A 26,876-nucleotide genomic window follows, 5' to 3' on the forward strand; every position below is an offset into this window, starting at 1 on the left:
TGATTGACTAATGTCTTTATTCAGCCTCAAATACTATGTAAGATAAAATAAAAAAGGAGTGTGCAATGCATGGGCATAATGAATTGTAAGTTGTTTTTTTTCAGCCCTATTGACAGCACTGTTCCTCAGAGTGCATATGCAGGGGTTAATGGATTGTAAATCTCTCCAGCCCTTTGCCATCACTGCTTCTCAGAGTGCATATGCATGAACTTCTGGATTATAACTCTCACCAGTACTGCTCCCCAAAGACAGAGTAAGCTGCTCAATTTGGGATGAAAGGTCCTCTTCAAGCTGTGATACAGCTGCTAAACATGCAGCATCCTGCATCCAGCTAGTGGATTGCATCACAAGGATTGTACAACCTTTAAGCAGTACTTGGCCTGCAATCACCTGACAGGATGCTGTGCCAGGTTTACCCTGCAGGGGCAGCAGTAAATAAAGAGAAGGATGGAGGTCTGAAGCCTTACACAGTGGTGATGTACTTTATGAACTGTCTGATGCCTTAAACAGTGGTGTTGTACTTTATGAACTGTCAATTACTAGCCCAGTAATAGAACTTACTGGCCAGGGCAGTCCATACTTGGCCTAAGAACGGAGACTGACCTTTTGGCTGGCAATAAGGTCTCAGGGGCATGGTAGTTCTGAATAAATTGACATCAGCAGTGACTTCATAGTGAGTCTGCTATGGATATGCTGCATTGCTCATCCGAGACTGCAATTGCCTTGAGTTGGTACAGATCTCACCACACACACACACACACCATTATCTAATGTCATGAATGGATATAACATTGTGAAGGAAATTAACTTCTTGTGTATCACAGATAAGCATCCACACAAGGACCAGCATTCCACTACAGCGCCATCTACAGCTCAAAAGACATCAGTACATTAGTATATGCTGCTGCATTTCCAACAACCCTGACCAACTTGCCCAGTAGGTCTCAGGTTGTGGGAGCTTACAAAAGTTTGGGCTTTTACTGTTCAGAGTATATGCACATTGCTCCTGTTAAGAGTTCAAGACGAACATTGTCAGGATTTTCTTCTCATCTGTCAGTCCATTCATTGCCATCAGGTTCCTTGGTGCAAGCAAAACCTTAGGTTATAAGTACACATATCCAAATGGTGTCGCAAAATCCTGTCAGTCCAAAGATATCAAGCCTTTTTCCTCTAATTCTCATAGCAGGACAACTAGGAAGTTTAAGACTAGTCTTGGTTTAAACACTTAAACAGATGGGTCAGGATCCAAATATTGCATATGGAATCACTATATTCATCACCTTAAGCCATCAACGGGCTATAGGATGCTGTGCCTGGCAGATGTGTATTCACATTCCTGTGCACCTGTACTTCATCGAATGTCTTGCTCACCATTCTAAAGTTCCACTTCTTTTTTGGTTTGTTTACCTGCCCTTTGGCCTTGCTACAATCCTAGGTTATTTTCCAAATATTACATCTGGTCACATCCTTCGTGAGTGAACAGGCATTCCAGCTATTACAGCGACATTCTGCTGATAGTTCAGCATGATCATACTCTGGCAGTCCATGAAATAATCCTAAGTTAGGCTCTGATCAAATTAGAAGTGATCGCCAAGGGGGAAAGCCAAAGTGGTCTAGTGCTCGCTGAGGCAGACTATACCTCTATCCTACCCCTTGGCATCCCAAGTTGACAAGACAACTCCTTGGTATCTCAAGTTGCCAGGATCAATTCAACTGGTGACATTGGACTTATTGGCTGCTAAGAGCCTTCCAATAGGGTTCTTCAGACAAAGGAGAAAACATTCCCTGTGGCTTTGGTTCTGGATGATTCCAAATATGAGATTCATGGTTGTGGCTGAAGGCGGCGAGCCTATTTCAGCTGTTATCTATATCCCTATCCAGTGATCATGTTCATAAGAGATTCCTATGTGCAAATCACTTCAACAGCCCTTTGGTTAAAGGTCAGTGACTGTCCATCAAGAGGAAAATGTCTTCAGCATCTTGGAGTTCGAGAGCCTTTCAGATCCAAGGAACCTCCACATTAGTTCAATGAACAACTGAATGATGTTTTTTCAATAGATGTAGTGCCTGCCCATAGGTGTAGGAACTGCTCACTGCTGATGGAGGTACCTCCAAAAAAAAAAAGAGCTTCAGCGCTGAACTCCCCAGCATTTCCTGGCTGACACTATGAGCCACAAAGTCCTGGACGACAATTAATGTTTTCCTTTCCAGCAGTTTCCTGTGGATCAGCAGCAAGTGAGTTATCCAGATCTCATCCTGATGGTAATCCCTAAGAGCACAGAGTGCAAACACTCCTTGTCAAGAGAACATTCTAAGGGAACGTGTAATGGATATTCTATTGCATATACGTTTCCTCAGTCCAAATGGATTCAGGTTCCTAAATGGCACCCACAATTATCCAGGTAGGGTGATGGCAATCATTTGCCTGTGGCCCATCTGTCCAGGATTCCCTCTCTGGTAGTCTCTGACCATGGAATCTTCTAGTCATCCTTAATATTCAGACCTTCTACAGCAGTTGCTACATCCAAAACTACCTTAAGTGGCTTGGAGGTTGGAAGTGAAGTCTGCCTTGCCTGGATTACTCATCTACAGTCAGAGTGTTTGTTGAATAATGTAGCACCTACTCAACATCACATATATTGTACAGTGTGGAATAATCTCATAGACTTCGCAAGCTTAATAGGGTTGGTCTCTCGTCACCTTGACATGACAAATATGTTGGACTTTCTTCAGGAAAAAAATGTCTACTTGGGTGTCAGTACCCTCTCTATTCATCCTCTGAGACACAATGAGTAGCTCATTAATTGATAAGCCAGCTCTTATGGACTTGCGCAAGGATTCACTCTTCAGAAGAGTCTCCTTTCCCTTGGAATCTACAAGTAGTGCTGTATATGTATACTTCATCTAGCTCACACTTACTCAGTGTGGACAGCAACATGTAGAATAGTTTCCCTTCGGTAATCTCCTCGCTGAGGAGTGTGTTGGATAGTCAAGATTGGGCTGCAACCACCTTCTTGCAACTATTTCACAGGCAAGGGAGTCCCAAATCTCTCTCTCCCAGCATCTTCCGAAGGTTGGAAGATCTTTCCATCTAAATAATATATCAATGTTGCCAGTATTCCAGGATAAAGTTTTTATTTCAGCTCATGCCAGCAATGTGGCTGCTATGCTGGGGAAGAGCATGGAGCTTATCTTTTTTCTTTCAGGTCGATCTGTTCATCTTTCTGATGGTTTTGGTAAGTGGCACTTTGTGTGCACTAGGTCACATGCATTGTTCCTGGTCAAGCAGATGGAGCCACAGATTAATCTCTGGGTTCGCTCTTCCGCAGACTGTCATCCCTACGGATAGAATTCAGTGATGTACCTCCAGAGTTATTCTGGAAGGCAGTAACCTGCCATATGTTCCTGTTCCATTGCAGGGTCTATCCAGGAGTAAGATCCATGGGGAATTTGGTTCTGAATGTGGTACAAATAATTATCTCAGGATTACCCTCCCTGTTTGTGTGATCGCTATATCCCATTGTATGCTGCCATGTACGGTATCAGGAAAACGGAAAATTGTATACTTACCTATCGGTAATTTTCCTTTCCTGATGCCAGTACATGGCAGCATACAGGACCCTCCCATGGCTTTCGCATTGAGTACTTGTTACGAGAATGGTGGCCTTGGGAGGCGGGCTTTAATTTATAGTATAACTGGTCCTGTATATATATATATATATATAGATAGATAGATAGATAGTACCTGATATGAACTTATTTTCCAGGAATCTTCCAGGGCAGCCGAGTAGAGACAGGATTCACCCACCTACAAACAGGAAACACATCATCCACAATTAAAATAAAAGGCGGTGCCGCCCCACGACCTCAGTTTTACAATAGAACCAAAAGGCGGAAGGACCACCAGATTGTTAATATAAAAAACACCATTTTAAAACACACCCCTCAACAAGCATGGCAGGAATCCCTGCTGCCCTGGAAGATTTCTGGAAAAGAAGTTACCAGGTACCTAACTTGTATTTTCTCCAAGTCATCTTCCAGGGCAGGCCAGGAGAGAATAAGCGAGAAACATACTTTTTCAGGAGGGGGACAACTGCCCACAGCCTCCTCCCTGTCAAAAGTCTGAACTCAGCAGGAGAGGAGGGCAACTCTGTGATGCAGCACAAGAGATTTGCAGTGGACCCATTGGCTTCCTACCAGATAAGCTCTAGTAAAATAACACTAGGTTTCTCTTACTAACGTGACTAACGCCCTATTAGAGAGTGCCATGACAATGGATAACATAAGTCACCAGGCATCGGTGTTCTGATGCTTTGCAGCCTTCCTTAGGCCCTGAACAGGCCAAATATTCTTGGATTTCCTCCCAGGGTGGCTTACTTCCAGGTAGGGGACACCTTTTCAAAACCGAGATGAACAAGAGCTCAATGCATGGGATAGAGTAAAAAGAGGCATGGTTAACCTCCTGTATTCTATCCCTGTCTTACAACAACCCCCAAGCTACCAATTGTCCAGGAGCGGCACACCGGGATTACCCGACAGCAGACTCTGGAGTGCACATAAATAGAGCTTCTGCCCCCAACATTATTCAGGCTAATGCTGTGTACTAGCTTGAACGCAAATATATACACAGCATAAACCGCAAGTGGCAAGTTTGGATGTAACCTTAAACTGCCAACTGTCTTATACAGTTGCCAGTTTATCAGTGTGGTGTAAAATAGATGCCAATTATATAAGGACACGTTCTAATATCCTGGGTGCCCAAGCAGCAACTAGCGGCTGTAAATGAGTTACTGAAAGTTTAATGATTTAACATGGATGCCTGATAAAAGTGGGAAATCATGTAACAATGACTCTGTGAGGCCAAGGGGACACAAACAAAATGCTTAAGCGCCGCACTAAAACATGCAAAGGGTTGAGTGTTGCCATAAAAAAATAGGCTGCAAGGAATGCATAGATGACCCAAGCCATCACTGAACCTAACCACCTAGTAATGTACCAGAACTGAACAAGGGGTTACTATCCTGGTGCAGTTTCAAATATGCACAAGTACCCCACATGACCGGGCTTGGTGCTATACAACTTGCTACCACCAAAAAAAGGCTTGCCTGTAAAACGTTTGTAGTTGCAACCCAAATGGACTTCACTACACTGGTGCTACACAGAACTAAGTATTGTAAAGTTATACCATTGCCTAAAGTATGAACTCAGGGAACACTTCAATACTGAGATTCATATCTACATCATAAACTAAAGCAGTAAATTAGTCATCTTGTAGATTGTATAAGTATACAATGTAGAGATGAACTATGATTAAATATCTATACAATGAGATTCATAATTACATCATTAAAAAAAATGTCGTCATCCACGCAGTAAATAGATTATCCTGTAGCCGTTAAATAGTTAATTTTAAATGCACAAGTACGAATTCAGATGATGATGCAATTACTGAGATTCATAGCTATATCACAAATAATAATGCTTTTACCAGGCTGTAATCAGTTATTTCGGAGACAGTACAGCAATACCAATACTTAAGGAATGCACAATACTGAGATACATAACTACCTCATGAACTAATTATGCTTTCACTAAAGCATTGGTTTGGTTATTTCAGACACAGTATAGTAATACCAATACATTAGATATGCACCATACTGAGATTCAAAACTACAGTGGGGCAAAAAAGTATTTAGTCAGCCACCAATTGTGCAAGTTCTCCCACTTAAAAAGATGAGAGAGGCCTGTAATTGGCATCATAGGTAGACCTCAACTATGAGAGACAAAATGAGAAAACAAATCCAGACAGATCTGCATGGAGGAATGGGCCAACATACCAGCAACAGTGTGTGCCAACCTTGTGAAGACGTACAGGACACGTTTGACCTCTGTCATTGCCAACAAAGGATATATAACAAAGTATTGAGATTACCTTTTGATATTGACCAAATACTTATTTTCCACCATAATTTGCAAATAATTTCGTTCCAAATCAGCCAATGTGATTTGTCTGGATTTGTTTTCTCATTTTGTCTCTATAGAGAATAGAGAAGATAAGGAGAAAAAAAAAAAAATCATACCGCCAGTGAAACGCGCATTTCACTGAACGGAAAAACATGCCTGTGAGCAAAATGTAGATGGAAGAAAAAATAGGATTTTTGTACTCACCGTAAAATCCTTTTCTCTCCGTTCATTGAAGGACACAGGGCAACAGATCGTAGATCCTGAATGGTAGGGTATATCGACACCTGCAGGAGTAGGACGCTAGGCACATAACTAAAAGACAAGACAGCCTAGGGGCGGCCCCTGCTGGTGGCCCAAACCCTCACTTGCTGACAAGTCTCCAGTAAGTAACAGGAGTGAATTGTGAATGAGCGCTAAAAGTATGCCAGGTCTGAAACAGGAATAACTTACCTTGCAAAGGCAGGATTCCAGGTCACCTTGCAAAGGCATCAAGGGTGGTGAGGACCCCTTCTTATCGATTTGCTAGGGAATGCACAGAAGTGGAAAATAACTTAGAGAAAAGCCTTCTTGAAAGAAGATAATCTTATGGGTGATGATTATGGAAGATTTTAGTAGAGTGCATTGGCTTTCAGGAACCAAAAACAGTCCCTATATTCTTGGCTGAGATGTTGGGGTTTTCAACTTTAAAATCTAAACCCCAAGTGTGAAAAAAATATGCAGTACCTTAATTTCAAAGTATCCAATGGTGGCACTATCCCTGCACCTCTGTCTGTAAAAAATGAGAGTAAAATTCCTTTTTAAAAGGGTTGCCACCACATTTCTGCCGATTGGGTGACAATGCTGCATTTGCTCATGGTGTATGCAGAGCTAGTGTTGGCAATATAATTAGCACACTCCTGAGATAAAACTTCAAGTGGATGTGCCAATGCAAAGAACACCAACACGTCCACTCTGCTCTAGGTGGCAACACTATCAGCCTGCCTCCAGACTACCCATCAGCCTCAATATGGACATATCTGGGATTGTTTTCATACCATTCTTCTGTTTATCAGCTGTGAAGAATGACAAGGGAGAGAGAGAAAGATTACAAAGTCATGCTCTTTCTTTGCCTGTGTGTGGTGCTAAAACTAGTACTAGTTGTTGCCACTGGAGAAAGAACCAAAGATCGATCTTAGGCGGAGGGAGGGGGTGGAGAAGAGCGGTTCAGAGAAGGGCCTGCAAGCATCACAGGGAATAGCCCTTCAGGTTGCAGACAGAAATGGAAAATATAAGTATGGATGTGGGAATCAGCCAGTGTCAGCATGGATTTTGGCTCACTTTGTGTCACACATGTTGCCAAGATTAGGAAACAGCCTTAAGGTTACAGGTGGTGTGCCTTTGAATGTCACACATAAATAGAAGTTTAACCACAAGCTCTTCACCTGGGCCATTCAGTAGCATAGGGGTAAATGTAGATAAGATCAAACATCTTATCCCCTGAGAAAGATCCATGTTGCCAAGCTGTTTAAGTACTCACTAAGGTGTATGGCAGATGGAGTTGTGTCCTGTATTCTGCTGTGTAGTATGTAGACTGAAGGCGTAAACTATGTATAGAGCCCAACTGTACCATTGTACAGCAAGCCCCACCCACTTCTAAGTCTACACCTGAACAGATGCCCTCAGGAAACTTTACAGAAACTTTTAAAAGAACCACCGTCCTAAAATGCCAGCAGAAATAGCAGGAAATGCACAGAAGAGAAAGTTAAAAAAAAAAAAAACAAGGTCCAGGGAAAAAAATAAAAAGAAGTTAGAGACATTTCTACAGTGTGTAACCAAATCTGGGGTCCAGTATTTTACAGAGGCCATCACAGTGAATTTCCAAATTTGGTGGTCCATTATGACATGGCAAACAATGGTGGTTTCTAGGGTTATTATATAAAATACTGGAGTCTGGTATTACACTGCCAGAAGTGCAGAATTCTTCAATGCCAGCAGATATAGCAGAGCTAGGAAGAGAAATTCCACCAAGTCAGGTCACTCTGCTGAACTGAGCTCATACAGTACAGAGGTATAGCCGCTAGATATGACTATGCGTTTTGCCATCTTCCAGAGGCGGCACCTATTACCATAATACTGTGTCCCCCAATGAAGAAATGCATGTTCCTGGCTCTCTGTCTTCAATACTTTACCAACCTGTAGCAAACAAACATAGCACCAGGGGTAAGTCAGTACTGCTCATCTTTGCTAATACTTGTTCTAGTTATGTGCTTCAGAACATTTTAGACATTTGATCAGCATGAGAGCCAGGCAACTGGCATTTTCCTCAGGGGGCAGCAATAGTGGCCTCCATGTTCACATGGAACATGTTTCCTTTAAGTGCAAACTGCTCCAATCCTGAAGCTGCCCAGTACTTTAATTTTATAAAAGTGAAGAAGACTTAGGGTATTGCTGCTTGATTGGTTACATCTGAGGCTTTACTTAGAATAGTATAGTCATATATTATATCAGAAAAGTTAAAAAAAACATGAGTTGCTTTTAATATAGGATTGTGCCCACCTGTTACAAAGCTGAAAAGTGATTGTATATGCGCTCTGTCTTTAAAATAAGATCGACTGAGACCATTCCAGATGACATCAGCAACTCTGCGAATTAAATCTCGGCCAGATGCACCATTTTCTCGTGGATAGGAAGACAAATCCACAGCACCCCTCGTTTGAGCTGTAAAGCGGGCATGTAGTGCCTGAGCTACAGCTAATTCCATGGTTGGAAAATAGGGCACTCCATGCTGAATAAATCCTTGCTTTGCATGCTCATCCAGCTTCTTTGTGCTATCTTTCCCAGGTCCAATCCATGAACTTTCTTCAAAACTCATGTTCTCTTCAACCACTACTTCCTTGTCTTTTTTCATTTCCAAGGCTTCTTCCCCTGCTTTGTTCACTTCCTTTTTTGTAGGTTTTGCACCAATTTGCTTGGAACAGATTTCCTTTTCTTTTCTTGCCACACCTCTCTTCTTGGACAGATCATTCCTAGCTCCTCTATTTCCCTGTTCAGATTTACTACAACCTTGGTTTGCCTGGCTTGTTAAGTCACCACGTTTTGCTTTTGTTCCTTCACCACTAATTTTAGACAATAATTCAGGGTCCCCAGGTATACTCGTGATGTTAGTTGGAATTACTCGATTAACAGCTAAAAAGTGCTCAACAAAGCCAAGAGTAAGTGAAAGCAAAGCTAGGTCAGGCTCAGGACGTGACAGTTCCCATTTGAACAGACTTATAAGTGATTCCAGGGAGCAGAGTGGGAAAAATGACTTCTGGGTGGGCAGAAGTCCCATATTTGTTAAGCTGTACCTGTGTGGAAAAAAAATGATGAGCATATTTGTTAGACAAAATGCAATAACAAATGGAATAATAAATATCTTATATGCATTAAAGGAGAACTATGGGGTTAGTGCTTTTCCCCATAGTTCTCCGAAGGGTAACTGTTACCCGTTGTGAGAGGCCGCAGCTGAAACGGATCTCGACAATTATGTCTGGATCCGCCCAGCTGGCTCTGCCTATCTAGAGGCAGAGCCAGCTGTACCCGCCCCCTCCCCCGTCCGTTCCGCCAGTCAGCGCTGGAGGATCGGAGCGGGGAGGGGGAATCCAGTCCCTCCCCTGTCACGGCTCTCTGCCGTGACAGGATCGAGAAGTGAGCGAACACCGGTATGTGTTCGCTCACTTCCCGATCTACAGTTTCGTTGTCACAGGTCGGCTAGAACTATGAGGATGAGTGAAAAGCACTCACCTCATAGTTCTCCTTTAAAGATACTGCTAGAAAAGAAATAGACAAATAATGTAAATGTTAATAAAAACCATCTGATTAAAAGAAAAAAAAAATATTTCCGAGACTAGTGGTAACTTATGGAAAACGGATGTCATTATGGATGTCATTTTTGCTAAATGGCGCAATACCAGCCTTTGAGATCAAGGGTGCATTTACATTTCCCACAATACACTATCACATATATTGATATTTTTGTTGAATAAAGTTTGAATGACGATCTAATGTTTGCCTGTTCAAATATGTTAAAAAATAAATATTCAGCAACCCCATAGGGGTTCTGAAAGTACACATACCCTTTCAGCCATTTTTTTGCACGTGTTATATACCTTAAAACTACTTAAAACCCCCCAGAATTATATATTTCCTGAAAGCAGACACCCTGTAGTATAAAATGGTGGCAAATGTTTGTCTCATATCAGCGCAACTCTTTATCAAACCAAAAAAATACAGTAAAAAATACACTTATCTTAATTTCAGTACACAAAATCACAATATAATACCCAATTTTTTTTGTAAAATCTAAAAGTTGAGGTTGTGCCGAGTAAATATATACCAACATGCCAAGCTTCAAAATTGCGTGCACCCAGTGAAACAGTGAGAAAATACGGTACCCCAAATTGTCCATAGATGACGCTTTAAAGGCCTGTACAAGTCATCAGTTTACAATTAACTAAATATTGGCCCCAGAATTATTGTTTTCACTCTGGCACATGCAGCAATACCCAATATGTGTGACACAATGGACGTTTTTATACATAGGCGCACCCAATGTGGGTTTGCGTTAGTATGTGTGTAATTGTGGGGACAGGGGACTTCTGAAAGTATTTTTTTTTGGGTGTTTTTAAACTTATTTTATTTTTATTATTTATTTATTTTACTTTCAAAGTCTTTTATTTGTTTTCATAATTATCAGCATAGACAAACAACCATTCATATATTTCCCAATATCATTGACAATTTTTCTTTCTTTGCCTTTCGACAAAAGTGTTCCTATTTTATCACCATGCGTATAAAATGTATTATCCGACCACATAATACTTCTCTCAGCCTTTGTAGTTAACATCAAGTTCAATTCTAAACTGATTTTAATCAATAGCGTTTAAAAGTTGTATTGATGGAGTTACCTTATGAGCTTTACACAGTTTCTGGAGTTCTACATCTAACTCGTTTATGCGTTTATTTGCCCGTTTTTTGATGCTAGTGGCCAATTCTATAAGGCAACCCCTAATTTTAGCTTTGTGAGCAGCCCATACCACAGTAACCGACATATCGGGTGTCTCATTAACCCCTTCGTGACGGGAGACGTACAGTGTACGTCCCGTCACAAAGTGGCTATATGACTGGCCACAAAATAATCCTCTATATGTGAATTTCCATTTGTGCCTCTAAACTATTTAACAAATATTCATTCAATCTCCAACATCGTGTTTTCATTATATCCGTAACTGCAGAACATCCCATCACCAATATTGAGTGATATGACCATACTGCCTCCTTAATTTTAACAAAAGAGACCAAAAAGGTACAAAAAAAGCTGAAACCAAACAGTGATCAATCCTTGCATAACTTTGGTGTACTTGTGAAAAACACGTGTAATCTTTACCCGTGGGATTTAATTCCCTCCAAATATCTATTAAAGAGTGAGAGTTTAATAATTTCGCAAACTGAGTGCTTGCTTTCGGTGGATATCTCGTTCTATAGTCACCTGAGCTGGTTCTATCGAGGCTGCTATCTAAAGCAAGATTGGAGTCCCCTGCACAGATTACCACACCCTCAAAATGTGGTGATAATTCACATAACATGGCAACAAAAAACGAAATTTGGCCAGAATTAGGTGCATAGTATGATATTAATGTAACCAACTTATCATCTAAATATCCCTTCAAAAATAAATATCTACCCTCTGGGTCCTTAATCTCCAAAGAGCGAAAACTGGTTTGAGTGGAGAAACAAATGGCCACTCCCTTGGTTTTATCTAGTGCATTACCCCGAAAAAACTGCGGGTAATGTGTGTTCATATATTTAGGTTGATAGTTTGCAGGAAAATGAGTTTCTTGTAGAAACAAGATCCCAACCTTTAATGAATGATAATACTGGAAAGCCATTTTCCTCTTTGTAGGAGAATTCCATCCCCTAACGTTATGAGATGCAAACACTACTGTGTCTTAACTGTCATCAAAACAAGCTCCCAGTTGTATATTAGGTCCCGGAGCTGACCATCGGGCCTGCTTATCCCAGCTCAGATATACCTTATGGATTGGGTGAATCCATCGGAGTCTAAAATATGATTCAGAAGGGGGGAAAAAAAAAACAACCATACATATTAAAAAAATACATACAAAACCTACAAAAAACATATACAACCCAACACAAATCTTGGGCAGGTTCACCTCCTGCCCTCCCAATCTTCAAGGATATTGACCCCATGTCAACACACGATTTGACCTCAATCCTGGGAAATCCCGAGAACCAGGTCAAATAAAGGTCCCCGCTCCTCATTGAATGTTATTATATACATTTTACAATTTCTTGCTAAAGAAAAATACAGACGAGAAAAGACAACACCCCCTCTAACTCCTTCCACCTGAAGGAGATGACGATCTTCCCTGTGATTTATGCCACATAGGAGATATTGGGCGAGGTGCCATATGCTCAGCCCAGCCCCAAATGCAATGCTTCCAAATCCTCAGGGAGCAGTCCCAGCTGTCTCATCTTCAGAGTATAATGTAATGGAATAGGGCTTACTCCTAAAAAAAAACCTAAAGGGGAACGCCCACCTATATTTTATTTCCTTAGATATTAAGACCTGTAGCAAAGGTTTCAAAGTGCGCCTTTTTTGTATTGTAGCAGGAGAAATATCAGCAAAGATTTGAATAGAATGTCCTGACATAAGAAGCTCTGAACGTTGCCTAGCACTTTGCATAATCTGTTCCTTTATATTATAAAAGTGTGGTTTAACGATAACATCTCTAGCATGTCCGTCAGGTCTCTTAGTCATGAAAGCATGATGGATTCTATCCAACTCCAACTTCTGGTCTTCCACTTCTGGTAATAAATCTTTCATAAGAAGCTTCACATTCAATTCCAAATCAGTCACCTTTCAGGGAGACCCCTAATACGAAAGTTATAACGACAAGATCTATTCTCCAAGTCATCAACTTTAGAAAAAACTTCATCCAATTGATTCTGGAGATGCCGTATATCCATCATGTTTTGATTAGTACGCAATATAGTTTTATCCAATTTTTCTTCCAAAAAAATCTATATGCATACCCAGCTCTCTGATGTCAGATCTAATCTCAGTAGTGATCTGTTTGGCCATTTTATTCAGCCCTTGTTCCAGCATTTCTGAGAACCGCATTAAAATATGATTCCCTTCCATCCGTCCCCCCATGTCCACCTCAGCACTAAGAGGGCTAGAGGCGAGAGAGGCCTGTTGTGACAGGAGCATATCTTCTAGTGTCCTCTTAATTAATGAAGTTGAGGCAGGGGAGTGCTCCCTTCTAGACTGGGTACTCACTGCTGCCTTCTTCGTAGAAGCCGACTCATCTCCTCCTTTCTGTATAGTGTCATTGCCCCCACGAGGGCTCGGCACCGCCGCCATCTTTACTTTGCTGCTTGCTGTTTTCGAGCCCGCCCGGGGCTGCGTGACCTTCTTCTAGGACCTTCCCCCGGCCATCACGAACTGCCAGTCCAAAGAGAAGGATCCCCACAGCACTCCATGGTATAGAGTACCAGTGTTGTCTTCTGTGGGAGCGAGGATTCAGATCCGTCTATGAGCGGAGCAGACACCCGGCCCGATGAGCTCCGCGCATGCGCCCCTTTTTATTTAATTTTTTAACTTATTGCTTTTACAATTTCCAAATTCATTTCTCACTAAAGCCTAGAGAAGAATTTGAAGTAGCAACCTTGAAATGGTCCTAAGGAAGGGAACCGAATTTCAAAGTGTTATCCTCTGAATAGTCTTAATGCAAAACCCCAACATATTCCTCCACAAAAATTCCACCCCTCAACTCTTTAGGGTTATGGGTACACCTGAATCGATTTAAAGGCTTAGTGCCCTTGAGAAATTCAGTTTTATCTTTATCCAAAGTCTCATCTTGGGGGGAAAACTCTTTATATCTTAAGAGCAGTGCTATCCCCTACCTCTAAATCAGGATTAGTCCAAATTCATGTGTGGCAAAATACAAAGAGCAGAGAGCGCACCAACAGAATCTAGCAATTAAATTTAATGAAGATAAATTTACTAATCAAATGCACTCGCAAGTGGTGTTCCTCCCAATTCCTAGGTCAAAGTTTCAATGGGTTTCTAAGGTGACATGTTTTGAGAAGGAATGCACTTTTTCAAGCACGGAAAACCGAATAATCCTTTGTTCATTTTAAACAGTCTGGCAAGACAGGTGGAAAACATGCAATTACCACCGGATACTGTTAGAGAGCCAGCACAGTTATTTATTTAAGAGATGACCCTTCATTCATGGGTACTAATGTATTGAAAACTTATCTTGGAACATTCATGAAACATTCTAGAAGGTTTACAGTAACCATTAATTACCGCTAATTATCTCCAATGAACGATCAGAGGAGGAACGAAATGTTCATTGATGAATTAGAAATGTACTAACACCAGATCATGATAATGCATGAAACATATAAGATTCATTAGGTGAATCAGAAGGGGTGTGGTGTGGATATGCCACAATGAGGATGCATTAGTCTGAGGCTCCCGCTTGCTTAGATCATATAGGAAATTCCTGAGGGTCACCCGACACACAACTCTGTGTGCAACATGCCTACTATTGTAGCTCCCTCCTCATTGGCCTTCCACTACACAGAATATCCCCCCTTCAGTCTATCATGAATGCAGCTGCCAGACTCATTCACCTTACCAACCGCTCAGTGTCTGCATCCCCCCTCTGCCAATCCCTCCACTTGCTTCCACTCGCCCAGAGGATAAAATTCAAAATATTAACAGTCACCTATAAAGCCATCCACAACTACGCCCCCCGGATATATCTCAGATCTGGTCTCAAAGTATCACCCTAACCGTCCTCTCCGCTCATCCATTGACATCCTGCTTTCCAGCTCCCTTGTCCACTCCTCCCATACTCGCCTCCAGGACTTCTCTAGAGTCTCTCCCATCCTCTGGAACTCTTTACCCCAACCTGTCCGTCTATCTCCCACCTTGACTGCCTTTAGGCGTTCCCTAAAGACTCATCTCTTCAGGGAAGCCTATCCCACCGCAACCTAACCACTGAACTTTCACATTCTCACATAATTCATTCCCACAGCTACCTCATGTATCATTTCCACCTCCTCTTTTAGATTGTAAGCCCTCAGGGGCAGGGCCCTCACCATCTTGTCTTGAATTGTATTGTAACTTTAATGTCTTCCTTATATTGTAAAGCGCTGCGCAAACTGTTGGCGCTATATAAATACTATGTAATAATAATAATACTAAGAAGTGGATCGTTACCCAGCCTCTGTCGGGGTTCCACCCTGACTTTACTGGTTTGCAGCATTCTGGCTTGGCTGCCATTTTACTCACCTGTTTCCTTCCTTGCTTGAGCAGAGTCTGGAACGTTGCTCACTACTCCCAGGCTCCCTCTTATGGCCAGACAGGAGAGCATCATCTGAGTGAGTCAGATGGGAGTTTCCTGTTTGAGTGATGATGTCACACCACTCACTATATATAAACCATTCAGTCCAGTCTGACCTTGTATGGTCTTCCTGCTAGTGCATTCCTGCTGCTGAGTATCTGGATTCTGTGCATGACCCGATCCTGGCTGACGGTCTTCTCTGGCTCCTGGCTTGTTCCAGGCAATGCTGATTTCCTGGCTCCTTCCTGACGACGCTGATCTCTGTGTTCCTGACCTGGCTTGGACGACTACCCACTCCGGCTCCTGACGCTGGCTTGTTCCGGTTTACAATTCTGCGTGCTCCTGTGGACACTGTTCTTAATAAATATTTTAACTGGCAACTTTTGCTTGTCTGGTTTTCATTGTGCTCTGACAGCCTCAAAGTACCCCGAAAACAAGGAAAGGAAAGCTGGGTGCCTTTTTGTTTATGACAGGAGTGACTAAGCGTGGGAGTATGCAGATCCCAAGAAGGCACTGAGCGATGACTCTACCGGCCACCCGTGTGCTGCTCCCTCCACCGCTGCCATCCATATAAGCTCCAAACTCTAGACAATTGTCATTTATTGATTCAATGCTCTTGCAGACTTTAGGCAATTGATTTAGATGTAGAATTGATTTATTGTTCCTGGACTAACTTTACCTGGAAAACCTTGTCAACTCTACCATAGTCTATTGCAGGGGCTAGGGATGTCCCGATACAACTTTTTCAGGCCCAAGTACTTCCCCTCATGTACTTACCAATACTTTTTCTTAAAGGCACAGGTGACTTTAAATGATCCATAGTACAACTACATATTATGTACTATGGATCATGATTTAACCTATTCATGTTAGCAGAGGATAATTGTAACTCTATTGCTGGAGTGTAATGGATGTGTGTGCTGTATATATGTACTACATATACATTACACACGTCCAGTACACTACAGCAATAGATTTACAGCCAGCCCCGTCCCAGCTTCCCTCACTCACAGTTTCACTCCGATCCCTGTTGCCTCACGAGGTGTCTCTTGTAGTTGGCGCTGGGCCGGATCGCTGCATCGCGTCTCGGTGCTCAGCTTGTGGGAGGCGCTCACAATTCTGCCCTGCTAACATGAATAGGTTAAATCATGATCTATAGTACATATACAGTACACACATCCAGTATACTGCAGTAATAGAGTTAGAATTATCCCCTACTAACATGAATAGGTTAAATCATGATCCATAGTAAATAACATGTAGTTGTACTACGGATCATTTAACCCATTCATGTTAGCAGGGGATCATTGTAAATCTATTGCTGCAATGTACGGGACATTTGTGCTGTATATGTACAGTACATATAGACTGCACTGCAGCAATAGATATACAATTCTGCACTGTAAACATGAATGGGTTAAATGATCCGTAGTACAGGGCTACATATCATGTACTATGGATCATTTAACCAATTCGTATTAACAGGGGATAATTGTAAATCTATTGTTGCAGTGCATTCTATATGTAGTATATAGTACATGCACAGTACATATAGAGTGCCTGCAACAATACATTTACAATTATACTCTGCTAACATGAATGGATTAAATGATCGCTAGTACAGTGCTACATACAGATCATTTAATCCATTCATGTTAGCAGAGTATAATTGTAAATTTATTGTCTGCACTGTATTAGCAGTGTGTACTCTAGTGTACTCTATATGTAGTACATATAGAGTATATACTGCTAATACAGTTTAGACAATACATTTACAATTATACTCTGCTTAATAGTGAACCCCCCACCCCCAATCTGCCCTCACTCACTGTGTTCGAACACCGGAAAGAGCAGCGACGAGTCAGCACTGGTCCGGGGGAGGAGCTCCAGGTTGGGCTCTAATTTAGCTGGCTAGCGCAAGCTTTGGCGCTATGTATCGGGGCATTTTGACAAGTACTTGTCAAAATGCCCTGTATCGGGCCCGATTCCAATGCTAGCATCGTTATTGGGACATCCCTAGCAGGGGTGCCCACAATTTTTGATCTGGAGATCTACTTTTCAAATGACGAGCTCAATGAGATCTACCAACGAAAAAACACCTGCATTCAGGGTGGGGGCGTGGCGGTGCATTGAAGTCAATGGCACCGCAGGCAAGCCCCCTGCCCACAGTGCGATCGTCTGCACCCGGAACTCAGGCACATTAGTGCCTGCGTTCCAGTCCAGTGCGATCCGCAAAAATGCTGCTATTTTTGCAGATCGCACTGGACCAGAATGCAGGCACTAACGTGCCTGCGTTCCGAGTGCGGGCAATCACACTGTGGGTGGGGGGCATGGCTGCGGTGCCATTGACTTCAATACAACCCCACACCCCCACCTGCCCCTGAACGCAGGGAGTCTGCCGGCTTACATTAGAGTGCGTCCAAGAGGCCCCGGCGTCCTGTCCTCCCGTGGTGCTCGTGTGGCCGACGTTACACATGGGGAGAGATGTCCTGCCCCTTTCCATCTGCAGCGTCTGACACATTCAGCCGGCAGCCGCACAAACACCGCGGGAGCATAGCCGTGAACAGTTTCTTTTACGCCCGAGGCAAGAAAAAAAACGTTGTGTGATGTCACCCAGCGCTCTGCCTCCAGGATTTTTTTTTATTTTTTACTATTTGTTTATTTTATTTTTATTATTTCTTTTTAATTCTATTAATTTTTTTTAATTGGGGGGGCTTTGGGGAAATATTAGGGGTCTAAACAGCCCCCTGATATTTCTCTTTTAAAATAGAAAAAGAAATTTAGGACACAAAATCCTCAATCTCTTTTTATGCAGCCTCTGTTGCAAATTAATGGAAAGCACAGAGGCTTCCCATTCATTCAGAAAATATTTTACTATCATCCAGTTTCTGAATGGGGAGGAGCCTCTGTACAGAGTGCTTCTCCCCATTGAGAAATTTATGAATGAACAGGAAGTGATGTAAATCACATCCTGTTAATTCATAACTGGGGACACATTGTAAATAACTGGGGACACATAGTACTAACACTGGAGTGATCAGCTGATCGCTCCAGTGTTTAGGTGCCCATACACCTTACAATTTATCTGCAGATTTTCTGTGGTCAGATGGAAAAAGTGCAACAGATTGGCCCAGGTGGAGATTACTCCATCCACACAGTTAAGTGTAGATGGAGGAATCTGTTGCACCTTTTCCATCTGACCACAGAAAATCTGCAGATAAATTGTAAGGTGTATGGCCAGCATAAGTCCTGCACAGAGGATCGGTACATATCACTGATATGTACCGATCCTCTGCCGCTCGGCCACGCACACGGGGGCTCAGCTTCTCCTCTGGATCCCCCCTGCTCTCCCGGGCAAAGGCAGCGGGGGATCCGAGGAAAAGTGAAACACTTCAGCCGCGGGGAACGGAGCCGCTGTCACAGAACTAAGGCCGAGCAGTGAGGGGAGAGAGGCGCCGGCTGTCAGAAGCTGGCCCGAGCATCTCTCTCTCTCCTCACCGCTCGGCCCTAGTTCTGTGACAGCTGCTCCATCCCCCCCCCCCCCCGGCAGCAGTTCCTTCACTTCTCGGATCCCCGCTGCATACAGCAAAACCGTGCTGACCAATGAGTGCTTGCAATTTGTCCATGGCGCAGGGCTGCACTGGAAAGGAGCATGGGGTAAAGATAGTATACCTGTATCGGCAGAGGGTCTGTTTGCCAAAAGGCATGTACAGCTTGGGGGGAGGAAGAGGGGTCCAGATTTGAAAGGGTAATTCCATTTTCCCAAATTACTTGGAAAAGTAATGCACATTGTGTGTGTTAGAGAGCGCTTCAGCCGGCTACCACACTATGGCACACAGTGGAATGGGGGTAGCACTCAACGTTCACATACAATGTTCTATGCATGCATTTATTCGTATGCATATGGCAGGGTTCGTTTTAATTTTACCACTTTAAAAAAAAAAATGTACTCATCTTATTATCTCTTTATTTTTAATTATTTCTTATTCATTACTTTAAAAAAAAATTTACTTAATTTTTTCCACTTAAACTTTATTGCTACCGCAAAGGAGCTGACAAGCCCCTATGTGATAGCATTTGGAACTCATGTACCTCCAATACAGACGTTTGAGCACAGCATTATGCTGGCTCTCCTCTGACAGCAGAGATGGTAGGGCTGTGAGTGCAGCGTTCCTGTCTCAGTGTTCACACGGAGCAAAGCAGAGAAGAGAACAGATGTTTTCTGCTTTGCTCCCCGCCCTCAAACCTGAATTACTTACCCGTAGTCCCGAGTCTCCCAAAAGAGCGGGGTCCTCCGAAAACCAAGGCAGGCAGCCAGCCGGCGGTGGGGAAACAGACCTGCAGGTTTATAACAAGTGATCTCGGGGAAATCGCCAAGATCACTTGTACAAAACAAGTGGTGGCTTCCCCTTCTTGCATGCGGCCGTTTTCACGAAGGGCTAAATGTAGAAAAACAACTACATGCCCAGAACTGCATGTCTCGGGCGTCGGGTGATAGGAATTCCACACCCCTGGGGGTATTCGGAACACAACAAGGGACCAACATCAAGTAAACTGGGTAAAGTTCACAGGGCAGTAGCTGGTTGCATTGGCTTGCTGGAGGGAGATCCAGGTAGGGTGATTCGCAGAGTGAGGGGCTTGCAGAGTCTTTCTGTAGGGAGGTTGTTTGGGCCCAGGAGAGGTGGAGGTCTGGGGTGGCTTGGCCACAGGGTAGGCACACCAGGTAGCCCACTGCAGAGGGTGAGGGCTAAATGGCACAGGAAGGAGCCTATAGGTGAGCAGAGGAGGGATCTGGGAGGACCGGTTTGGGGTCCCTACAAGTTCTGGCAACAAGTGGCTCGCAAAGGCAGTCTTGGTGTCCAGACAGCAGCTCACAGCTAAGAGGGATGTCCTAGCAGTCCCAATCATAACATACCAGGGGTGTGGAAATGTTTGAAAAAACTACTTGTCCAAGGGCTAAAGCGGGGGCCGAATCTACTTGTCCCTCATGACAATCTACTTGTCCTGATACAAAAAAAAATATTTTAACCAAAACCGTATTTAGCAGTGTTAAAGAAGCGCTTCTCATTGGTCAGTGCCGTCAGGTGACCGCATTGACCAACAAGTGCTTGCAATTTGCGAGCGAAATTCAGAATACATGAACAGGTACAGATGGTACACCCGTACTGGTGGACGGGAAGGACCGTTCGCCGAAAGGTAAGTATAGTGGGAGGGAGATTTGTGTGGGTAATTCCATTTTCCCAAATTACTTGGGAAAGTTAATTTACCCTTTAGGGTTGGTGCCGACTTGGGGATTCCTGGGACGTCGATCGTGTGCGGTTGCATACAGAGGTTGCATCCGCATGTATGGGGTTACATCTGCATGACAATCGCTGAAAAAAAGGTAGCTGTACCTATTTTCACGACATGCACCGCGCAGTGTTTTCAACTGTGATCGTGTGGGATCACCTGGGCGGTATTGCAGCAGGTAAACGTGCAATCTGCCTGGCACGACTGGGGTGCCATCAGAAAATAATGGCACAGACAGCATGATCAGCGGTGGTGTGCGATTCCGTGACCACCCAGCCATCCTCTCGGTTTCGTGCACGATGACCGGGCAGTCACGGATCGCACACCACTGCCGATTGTGCTTTCAGTGCCATTATTTTCTAATGGCACCCCAGTCGTGCCAGGCAGATTGCGTGTTTTCCTGCTGCAATACAGCCCTGCCCGTGCGGTTGCACACGATCGCAGTTGAAAACATTGCACGTTTATTTGCATGCAGATGGGGGCAAAGGGGCTGGTTTTCATTTTTTCAATTTTTATTTACTTTGTAAAATGTTTTCATTTGTTTTATTATTTTGACTTTATCGCCTTTTTTACATTTTTATTTAGTTACATTTTATTTAGCAGGCACTGTTGGCTAGAACTCCTGTGACAGCAACGACCAGCGGCCGCCGAGGACAGAGGCTGAGGGAGGTGACAGAGCCAAAAAAAGCACTTGCCCGGCGCCCGGAACTACATGTCCCGGGAGTCGGGCGATACGAATTACACACCCCTACATACACAGGTCTAGAGCTGCAACAGTTAATCGATTAAGTCGATTAAAATCGACGATTGAAAACGTTGGCAACGTTTTCGATCGTCGATTCGTCGGCTATAGTCCTTCCAGTGAGATCCTACAGCTGGGTTTCTCTGTGTCCATCACCGTACTCTGACTCCTTTCTTTGTGCATAGGGCTGTTTGTACCTCTGGTACCTGGAGTTCAGCAATCAGAGACCTCAGCTCAAATTGCCAATGCCAAGGTGTCCACCTTTGTCCTGGTACAGGATACAATACATCCTGGGCTTCCTGCTGAGAGAAGCCTTATCTCTAGACCCCCTGCGCTGTGCACAGAACTTTATAGATCAATTATGCAGATCAGATGACTGATTTACATGCAGCCTCTTGATTACTCTTCATGTAAAATGTTTTTGGAGGTTAATTTTCCTCAAATGTTTAATTTTTTACAAATAGAGGGAAATTTATCAGGAACGGACAGAATCTGGGTCAGCAGTGCATGGCAACCAATCAGCTTCTATGTTTCATTTTTAAAACCTAACTGAACAAACTTGAGAGAAGCTGATTGGTTGCTAAGGGCAACTGCTCCAGATTTCTCTGTTCCAGTTTTGATAAATTCCCCCATAGTGTATTTTATTCCTCTAAGTTTTAAAGTCCATGTTTTAGTGCCCTTTTGAAACAATTTTTAATATGAAATTAATGGATTTATTCTCCAATACCGTATTTTTCTGTCTATAAGACGCCCCCAACTTTTCTTACCCAAAATTCCAAAATCAATATTTTAAATGGTATAATGCCACTTACCTCAATCACGTCATGCTCCGACATTACAGCTCCAGGCACTGGCTACACGCTCTCCCGAGCGCTGGCTGACGTCAGGTACAAACGATTTATGATCGGATTACAGAGACAAGATAACAGTTTTCCTCCAATCATAAATCTTTTGTAACTGACGTCAGCTGTTGCTGGGGAGAAAGCTGAACTCAGGTACAAAAGATTTATGATTGGAGGAAAACTTATGCTTGTCTCTGCAATCCGTTTCACTCGTGAGGCTGCGGTAGTTTGCAGTGGTATCGGCACATTCGTCAGTTTCGGAACCTCGGTTCTCCTCTCGGCCCCCGTGTATAAGACGCCCCTTGCTAAAAGGGTATTATTCATATAGGGATTATGTATGCATGTGATGAACATAAGTGATGATTGATTTTCTATATACATTTGTTCAGTTAAGGAATAAATGCAAGCTGACTTATAAAAGTCCATGGTTTTAGTTTTCTAGAAAGTAGTATTAGGGTTAAGGTGCACATATGGTACTCATCAATTATGCCTTCTGGTTAGAACCTCCCACATTCCTTATTATCAAGAAAGACTGTGAGGGATTCTCAAAGTTTATGAAGTGTTTACAAAGTATGTATTATATCTCTTTACTGTAATATGTCTTGATTAAGTTATTCATATAAGAAAGAACACTGAATTATGTATAGATATTGGTACTTGTAACATTATATGGTTTATTTGAATGCATTATAGTTTGCATTCAACACATGAATCCTCCATCCCCATATCCCCCTAAAAAACCTTATTGTTTGTCTAAGTTTCAGATTACACTTAAGGCTATATGGCACACAGACACAGACATGAGGGACAGAGATGCTAACACTTTAAACACTTACAAGAACTTATTTATACATCTACATATTTCTATATTTTGTTTTATGCTATTAATCTTGTAATCATTTGTAACTAAGTGCGTAAACGACGATTGCATCCATTACGCCGCACATGTTACGTATCGCCGCAAACGTCGCAGTGAGAGCAATAATTCTAGGGCCATCAATCGCTGATAACACTAACCTGATGAGCGGTAAAAGCTTTTAAAGCGTCGCCTATGGCTAATTTTGGGTATGGTAATTTTTGCGAGTTCGCGGACGCACGCAATTTTAAAGCTTGACATGTTTGGTGTCTATTTACCCGACGTTACCCTGCCTTTTATATTTTGCCAAAAATGTGGGTAATAATAACGGTTTTATAACATAACGTAGGGAAAACTGTTTTTTTTTCCAAATTTTCTGTACTTTTGTCATTATATAGTAAAAAAATAAAAACCCCAGTGGTGATTAAATACCACCAAAATAAAGCTCTATCTGTCCCCAAAAAATTGTATAAAATACATTGCAGTACAGCATTGCATGACGGAATAAATGTCAAAGTACCGCAGCGCTGAATACTGAAAAATGGCCTGGACAGGAAGGGGGTGTAAACACCCCGGTCAGCAAGTGGTTAAAACAGACCAAGGTTTGAGTGTACCAGGTTTGGGAAAGGGGATGACTTCATGAAACATGTCACCTTGGTCAAACCCATTGAAGCATTGAGGTGTGAGAAACTCCACCTCCACTCAGCAAATTCTTAATAGCGTATCGTGGTATAATGATCCAAGCGTTCTGGATGTTACATCGCTAACCCCGCTGTAGGCCATGGCAGGAGGGTCTCTGGAATGGATTTGGGGGTAATCTCTGGGCCAAAGATAAGCAATTTTTTGTGAGTGCATTTAATTACTAAATCTTCATTAAAGTTAATTGCTTGTTGGTGGACTTTCTGCTCTTTGTATTTTGCCTTTAAATTATTGAAGGTTTTTTCAAGGCCATATTTTTTAGAGGTGTGTGTGGTACCCTAAGTGGATCCTATTGTTGGACAAATTTCCCTTCATCCGGGCTCTTCATGTTCTACCTAAGGCTGGGTTCACACCTAGGCGTATTGAATATGCGCATTTGTCGCGCGTTTCGTGCCGCACGTTTTTACCGCGATTCGCGGTAAAAAAAAACGTGCGACAAACGCCCGTTTCCGAGGGCTACTTGACTGTATCCCAATGGAAACGCGAGACCAAAACGCCCCAAAGAAGTACATGTACTTCTTTGGGCGTAGGCCGTTTTGTATCGCGTTCGGACGGGCGGAAATACGGCAAGGTGTGAACCAGACCTATTGAATACAATGGGATTTAGATGTTTGAGCGTTTTGTAGAGTGTTCGTCGAGCGCGCTACAAAACGTTCAGGTGTGAACCAGGCCTAAGGTTTAAACTGCTTTTTGCACACTTAAAACTATTTTCCAAAAGTACTAGCTTTTGGCTTTGATACTTTTCTAGCAGAGCCCGAACAGCTGCGAAGAGTTTCAAAGAGTTTTGATTTTCTATAGTGCAGACTGCAAAAATGGACTGACTCAAAAATGGTGTCACATTTACTAATACTTTCTCTGTGCACTTCTTGCAAAGATGTTCTGTGAAGGATTCCAATATTCTGTATTGTTTAAACTACAGAGTTTATCCACTGGTTTAGTTATGGCAATACTTGTATTTATTAAATGTATCCCTCTGAATAAGAACACAAAAAAGGGGACATACAGTTATATGAAAAAGCAGGTACATCTAATGAAAATGTATGTCTTTTTTCAACATATTTAACCGCTTGAAGACCAGGTGTTTAGACCCCCTTCCTGGCCAGGCCATTTTTCAGTAAGGTTAAACAGGCAAACAATAGATCTTCATTCAAATAGAATACCTGCAGATAAAAGTGATATACCGTATTTAAATTATGTTTACAACTGGCATGGTGATTCAGTTTCATGATCTAAATTAACAAAAATGCAGATGTCAGGTGGAAAAAGTAATCCCCCCCCACACACGCTTGCACCTACCACCACTTCAAATCCTTGAAGTTAGAATACAGTATTCCAGATTAGATGACAATGATTAAAGCCTGGCAATATACAGGTGGAACCTGTGTTATAAAAGCGTAATTACTATTATACAGGATTTATATAGCGCTTAACAGTTTGAGCAGCGCTTTACAATATAAGGAAGACATTACAGTTACAATACAATACAGATGTTACTCGCTTACCGACTTACCTGTTTTGCGACCACTCACACTTACGACGGGCCTCCGATCTTGCGCGTCAGCGCGCCGTGTCGCCGGCGGAAGTGACGTCCTCCGATCTTCACTGCGGGTCCCGGTAAGTATTTGCATTGCCCGATGTACAGTACACTGTTCGGTACTGTACATAGGCAACGCTATACAGTACTGTATAGAGTTCCTCACTTAACGACCAATCCGTTTAACGACCTGGTCGTAGGAACGGAACTCGGTCGTTAAGTGAGGAATACCTGTACAAGAAGGTAAGGAGGGTCCTGCCCGAGGGCTTACAATCTGAAAGAGGAGGGAGAAATGGTACATAAGGAGGGAGCTGTGTGGGAATGAATTATTTGAGAATGTGAATGTTCAGTGGTTAGGTCGAGGTGGGATAGGCTTCCCTGAAGAGATGAGTCTTTAGGGAACGCCTAAATGCAGTCAAGGTGGGAGAAAGACGGACAGGTTGGGGTAAAGAGTTCCAGAGGATGGGAGAGACTCTAGAGAAGTCCTGGGGGCGAGTATGGGAGGAGTGGACAAGGGAGCTGGAAAGCAGGAGGTCAATGGATGAGCGGAGGGGACAGTTAGGGTAATACTTTGAGACAAGGTCTGAGATATATCCGGGGGCAGAGTTGTGGATGGCTTTATACGTGACTGTTAATATCTTGAATTGTATCCTCTCGGCGAGTGGAAGCCAGTGTAGGGATTGGCAGAGGGGGGATGCAGACACTGAGCGGTTGGTAAGGTGAATGAGTCTGGCAGCTGCATTCATGATAGACTGAAGGGGGGGATAGCCTGTGTAGTGGAAGGCCAATGAGGAGGGAGTTACAATAGTCAAGACGAGAGATAACAAGGGAGTGGATAAGTAGTTTTGCGGTTTCTTTGGTGAGTAATTTCTTTGGTGGTAATTCCACTATCTCACAAAATAGGAGATGAAAATTAACTTATCCAGAGCATTCCGCCATCTCAGCAAGCCCAAGCTATTCACACATTTTAGTATTTGTCATTTTAGCCATTTTCAAGTGTTAGGCTCAATTCACACGAGCGGTTTATACGACCAAAAAATGCGTTAAACATTTAAACAATGCATTCCCATGTGCATTGTTCACACTAAAGCTGGCCATACACCTATAGATTTTCTATGATCATATGGAAAAAGTGCAACAGATTCCTCCATCTACGCTAAGCTGTGTGGATGGGGGAATTTCCCACTGGGCCAAGCTTCAGTATCCTGCTAGTCGGCCACGCTGGCTCTCAAAATACCTGAACAATGCCTATATCTAATCAGATTGTTCAGGTATTTTGACAACCAGCGGGGCCGACTTGCAAGATACTGGAGCTTGGCCCAGCTTTTTTATCCCGACCGCTAGAGCCGGAGTCCACGGTCCTCTATCCCATACTGTGCATGCGTCGGGAGATAGTGGCCATGACGTCAGCAGCATACACAGACACTGGTGGAGTTCAGCTAAGTAAAGCCCTGCGTTCCACATGACATTAGAGCTGGTGGATGGAGGCGGAGCCAGCCGATGGCTGAATGTTGGGTTGCCTAGACAACAGTCTGAAGTATTCTGCACA

The 26,876-nt window shown here is 43.0% G+C and overlaps 1 protein-coding gene across 3 annotated transcripts in view; it reads right to left on the minus strand.

Annotated features, from left to right (window-relative positions):
* The window catches only part of MEN1 (menin 1), an 82,996-nt gene extending 73,709 nt beyond the window's left edge, over nt 1-9,287 (minus strand). The window contains exons 1-3 of one of the 3 annotated variants that reach the window (XM_018567070.1): nt 9,058-9,287; nt 8,500-8,739; nt 3,571-3,585 (exon numbers count right to left, since the gene is read on the minus strand). In XM_018567070.1, the coding sequence (XP_018422572.1) occupies nt 3,571-3,585; nt 8,500-8,739; nt 9,058-9,274 (472 nt within the window). In that variant the 5' untranslated portion in view covers nt 9,275-9,287. Of the gene's footprint in view, nt 1-3,570; nt 3,586-8,499 lie in introns of all 3 variants that reach the window. The other 2 variants (XM_018567069.1, XM_018567068.1) reach the window with 2 other exon arrangements.
* Between the last annotated feature and the right edge of the window lie 17,589 nt (nt 9,288-26,876).

The sequence above is a fragment of the Nanorana parkeri genome, unplaced genomic scaffold (genome assembly GCF_000935625.1).
Source record: "Nanorana parkeri isolate BGI_ZX_2015 unplaced genomic scaffold, ASM93562v1 scaffold1004, whole genome shotgun sequence".
In the NCBI taxonomy this organism is placed as follows: domain Eukaryota; kingdom Metazoa; phylum Chordata; class Amphibia; order Anura; family Dicroglossidae; genus Nanorana; species Nanorana parkeri.